General features: G+C 39.8%; 1 protein-coding gene across 1 annotated transcript; it reads left to right on the top strand.

The window, feature by feature from the left end:
• The first annotated feature begins 205 nt into the window (after nt 1–205).
• Nucleotides 206–4,430, top strand: aqp10a (aquaporin 10a). Its single transcript, XM_047599664.1, has 6 exons — nt 206–400; nt 1,327–1,453; nt 1,841–1,978; nt 2,076–2,194; nt 2,412–2,629; nt 3,668–4,430. Exons 1-6 carry the CDS (start codon nt 317–319, stop codon nt 3,876–3,878), a joined length of 897 nt encoding a protein of 298 aa, XP_047455620.1. The 5' UTR covers nt 206–316; the 3' UTR covers nt 3,879–4,430.
• Nucleotides 4,431–5,567: the final 1,137 nt, after the last annotated feature.

Here is a 5,567-nt window from a genome sequence, read left to right on the forward strand (position 1 = left end):
AGCTTTTTACCTTGAGTCATTATTTCCAGGAAATAATCTCACTGTTTTTATGGCCTCAGTTCATATAAGCAACCTCTAATATCTAATATTAGAGGTTATATTATATCCCCTGCCCCAGCCAATCCAGTGGTGTCACAGTCCAGTAAATGAGTAATAGTGTTTGACCAGCTGTGGGGAAAAGGGGAGGGCAGAGGAGAGGTGGGATGCATTGCACTGCTCCTCAGATGCTCAGGGGCAAAGCTGTGACAGAAGACCTGTATTTGTCACCTAAACTTAGACTGAGACAGTGAGTGCGTGCTTTGGTCCAGACTGAGTCATGTTGAATCTGCGGTGCATGAGAGTGAGGAATGCCCTGGTGAGGGAGTGTATGGCTGAGTTCCTGGGAACCTTCGTCTTGCTGGTGAGTGACACTGCTGCCTGTGACCCCGCTTTTGATTTAGAGTGATTTAGTCCTTTAACAGTCACGCTGTTGCCTTTCAGAAATGAAATGTTTTTAAAAAAAAAGATAACTATATAATCATATCTATACATATGCAAATTCACTTGAACAGCTCATAGATCATTTTATAAAAGTGTTTAGATTTATTTTATTAAGGTTTTTATTTGTGAGAGCATGGAACATGTCGGCAATATAGATTGTATATTGTGCACTTAAACTTCAGAACCAGTTTACTGATCTTGAAAAACCTCTTGCAATATTATAGTATCACATTATAATCAGCAAAGCAGTTTGCATAGGATTTGGACTGTCTTTATGTCTTTATTTGAATATAAATTTTGCATACGAAACCACTGGTGAAGTTAAAATCCAAGCTCAAAATTTTGAACTTCTTCCTACAGTCGAGATGATTTCAGATTTGCACAATGTTCCCTTGTCAAATGACGTAACGCAGATACAATAATTTTCTGTTACTGTTTTAATATAGCCCTTTGACAACCATTACAGTTTTTACTTATACTGAACATTACTAATAAATAACATGTTGGCATTACAAACAATATAAAAAACAAACACATGAAGGCTATAGAGGCATTTACAGCTGTTTAGCCCAAACTGGTAACACGATTTCAACATGCAAAAAATACATAAAAAGATAATGTTAATTAGTGGCATTTTATGAGCTTCACACAAAACATGCAGTGCATGTGTGTGTTTTTACTGCTAAAAACTCATCGAATTCATGCGGTTTCTCATTTAGATAAGGCACAGTCCGATTCATTACAAAGCCTAATAACATTTTCACCTCCACAAATATGTGTTAACTTTGACTGACCAATAAATATTAATTTATTAACTGCTGTTGTCCAACTCTATCTGCCATGAAGGTCTTCGGCTGCTCCGCTGCAGCGCAGGTGAAAACCAGCAGCGAGACTAAAGGCCAGTTTCTGTCGGTTAACATGGCCTTCTCTGTGGGAGTGATGTCAGCCATGTATCTCACAAAGGGCATCTCAGGTAAATAAATAAACAAAAAATTAAAATAATAATAACATTTATTCATCCTTAGACAGAATTGTTACTCAATATGATATCACCCGCTACACCACCGTTGCCAACATGACATAAAACCCTGCGGCACCTTTTCATTTGCTACCTCACACAGTGACTTTTACTGCAGTTGTTCACTGATATGAGAGCCCTAGACCCTGGCAGACTCCAGCTTTGCACATTATTTCCCATGTCTGCTAAAGGGTGTCTAAGTTACAGCCCTGTTCTTAGTTGCATCACACTATATGGCTATAGATAACCTGAGAAAATAATTACCTGGCAAAATAATTACCTGGCTAACTTCACATCTGACATCCACTTTGCTTCACTTTCTTCTCTTTTCATGCGGTTTAGGAGCCCATCTGAACCCAGCTGTGACTCTCAGTTTCTGCGTTTTGAGGAAGGTGCCTTGGCGAAAGCTGCTGCCCTACAGTCTCTCTCAGCTGGCGGGGGCTTATGTGTCATCGGGGGTCGTCTTTCTGGTCTACTATGGTTCGTCCGTCTCTCATCTCAGATGGCATGTGTGCATACAAATCTGCAAACTGTTTCTTGTTTGTCGTTAGCTACATGGCTTATTTTTCTGTCCCAGATGCCATAATGGATTTTAGCGGAGGAGAGCTGACTGTGTACGGCCCAATGGAGACAGCATCTATATTTGCTACGTACCCCTCTGGATACATGACTCTGGGCAGAAGTTTCCTGGACCAGGTGAGTAAATTCAGATTCAGAAAACTTTACTTGTCCCCCGAGGGGCAATTTAAGGCACCTGTGAGCAGCATCATGTGCAAGAACGAAACTAATTTAAGGAACAAAAACTACCAAAAAACTACGGCATAAATGACATAAAGTGACTGGAGTATACTTTAACAGAATCGGTATTCTGCAGATTTTTATGTTCCAGTTAATGAAAATGCGTTTTTATTAGTTAGTGGGCACCGGTATGCTGATGCTGTGCATCCTGGGTTTGGATGAAAAGAGGAACACCCCGGCTCCCAATGATCTGATTCCTCCTATAGTGGGAGTGATTGTTCTGGGGATCTCCATGTCAATGTCAGCAAACTGTGGAGCTGCAATAAATCCTGCTCGGGACCTGGGGCCTCGCCTTTTCACACTTACTGCGGGCTGGGGCACCGAGGTGTTCACGTAAGTATCTTATCTGGTATGGTGCTCAAGCACAGTACTAAACACTTAACTTTGAAGTTAAACAACATAATGTTTATTACTCAGTCAATATTTCATCACCAGCGAGAGCAGCTGTACAATTCAATTCAACTTTTAGAATGACATTTGACAAAACGACACTTAGTTCAACCTTATGTTTCTAGGAAAATCACACAGGTCAGATGTTATCAGCTTGTTACAGGACTTCTGATAATAATTGGCCCATTGTTACATAATATGACATGCTGACCTGATGATTCAGTGATAATCATGTGGTCCAACAATAATAATTGTAAGCTGCGCACACAGATCTTTCCAGGCCAAGGGGGACAAATCTACAGCTAAAAAATATCTTTTGGTTTGCCCTGTGAAAAGTAAATGTCATATCATAGACAGAATCGTTTATTTAGTTCTAAATTCAAACATTAAAATATATATGGACCCCTTTGCTGTTTGTAAATAATGTGACGTTCTTCGAGGGGCGGGGCTTAACTGGATTCCAAACATCTCAAACACTGTAAATGAAGTGTTTTGGCTGTGGACGAGGAAAACTAACATTTTAGAGAATGTAATAATACACTCACTCTCCGAGACCGTTAATTTAAACAGTTGAATCTGACTGATGGGACAACATTCACCGACCCCTACACTCTCACTCACTGGATGGACGATTTGACCAAAGGAGGATGGCAACTTCCGCTTGAACACCCCTGAAACTAGCTCACAGTTAGCATTAGCATTAAAATGTAACAAGAATCCCGTAAGCGTTAACGTAACGTAATTTCAGTCACGATTTATTCTAACCCGTAACGTTATCCACGCAGAAACTGATGATGCATCACATATTAACCTTATCTGATAAGAAGTGTGAGTTATTGATTGCCTCACTCCAATCCTTTCTTTAAACGTCACAGTTACGTAGGCCATGAAGGGGTCTATAGAAAAAACTGAGAAACAAAATGAAACAACTCTCAAACCTGAGTGAACATGTTTGTCCTGTTGTTTTTGGGTTTTCTCCAGGTGCTACAACCACTGGTTCTGGGTTCCCATACTGGCTCCTCTTCTTGGGGGCATTTTGGGCAGTTTGATGTATTTGATCATCATCGACTGGCAGCTGCCTGACCCAGAAACTCCCGACCACCTCTCCACTCTCGCCACCATCAGTGACAAAATCGATCAGCCAACCGGCACATGGGAAAAAGAACACTACCTGAAGAGTTCACAGTTGTAATTGCTCCTGAAACAAAAAAAAAACTCTCTCCCAAGTCTTCATGGCCAGCATAGAAAGCTAAAAAGTAATCTGGTTCTGTTTATGCTAGATCGGAATTCAGCTGCTGCTCACGCGCCTCTGTTATAAAACCCAGGAAAGTGCTTTCCTGTTTAATCTAAATTGTTGAGTTCTTGAACTGCGATAATAGAGGCGGAGGCATCTGAATTTGATACTGGTAGTGAGATAAAGCTGTTTGCACTAATGTCTGTCCTTTGGAATATTGATTCATTCATTGTGAATTGCATTATCATCATTAATGAGTTGTTTACTATTTGTAAAATGTCTAATTGAACACTGCACATATGCCAGTAGTAGTAATCTGTTTTATATTAAGGTACAAAAAGACCCAACATGTTCATTTTCATCTGTCATTCCATCCATTAGATCCACAGAACATACTACATGCATGATTTATGTATTTGAACCCAAACTCTTGGTATGTGACTGTCTTATTTATTTGACGCAATCTGCAAAATTTGTTTTATTAAAATAAACGATTCTTTTGATATTTCATGCATTCCTTTTATGATGTCATTACTATTTCCCACTCATTGTTTCACCCCGGTAGTAAATTCATGTCTTGCCATAAGTCCATTAGATCTTGCACTGCACTGAGGTGTTAATTCAGGGACCCTCTTCAGAAACCACACGTCTCCAGCATGCAAGCACCTTCATCGGGGTTGTAGATTGCTTTGGTCTCTTGAGTCGAGCAGGGACACACTCAAGAGAAGATTGCGAAATAGGTTGATAGAGCAATAATGTGTTTGAACCACTGAGGTGTGTTCATAAATGTCAACACTGTATTAAATTGCTGGCCAGTGACATTGAAATGGGGCACTAAGCACATGTCAGCGTGACATCATAAATGCAGCAACAATCTCGGTGATATCTAGCTCTATCTACTATAATATTATCAGGAAGTGTCAATGTGATGTCCAAATATAATGTAACAGGGCAAATAATGCTGCCCTATGTCTCATGTTTGGGTTATTAACCATCTCTGCTCACAATCTTACACTATAAATATTACATTCTCTTTACTAAAATGAAAATCAACGAAGGGGGAGATGAACATATTTTCAGTCTGATTTCCGATTTTAAGCAGAGAGAGAGAAAAATACAAACAATGAACACAATAAATACAGTGAAGCTCAAATGTTTATGAGCAGTATCAGGGAATCCAGCAGCCTCTATAAAATGATTTGACTTTATCTCTTTATTAAACTATCTAGTATCACGATCCTCTATTAGAATTTTCTTTATCGTGCAAGTTAAATTGTTTTATTATGGGGTTATCTCCGGAGTATTAAATAAGTTATTACATCATGGCATGATAGCACAGGAGATGCTGCGACCTTGAGTTGGGAATAATGATGCTGAAAGACCAGTAGAGGGCGGTGTGACACTAAAGAAACAGCCTTAAAAAAATACAAAAGTGTGTGTTCAGGCTGAAGGTTTATAAAATGTAATATGGCAGAAATCCGCCGGTAAAATGTTAAAGTTTACTAACAGTAGGCGTCACACACTCATAAAACAGATGAAAGAAAGATGCCAGGTCCCCAGTAAATGTGCCCCCTGAGTGCAGGAAGTTCAAATAGCTGGAGGTGGAGAAGGTGATGGAGGTGCAACCCCTCCTCTTCCTCATCCCCC

Source organism: Mugil cephalus, chromosome 11 (assembly GCF_022458985.1).
Source record: "Mugil cephalus isolate CIBA_MC_2020 chromosome 11, CIBA_Mcephalus_1.1, whole genome shotgun sequence".
In the NCBI taxonomy this organism is placed as follows: domain Eukaryota; kingdom Metazoa; phylum Chordata; class Actinopteri; order Mugiliformes; family Mugilidae; genus Mugil; species Mugil cephalus.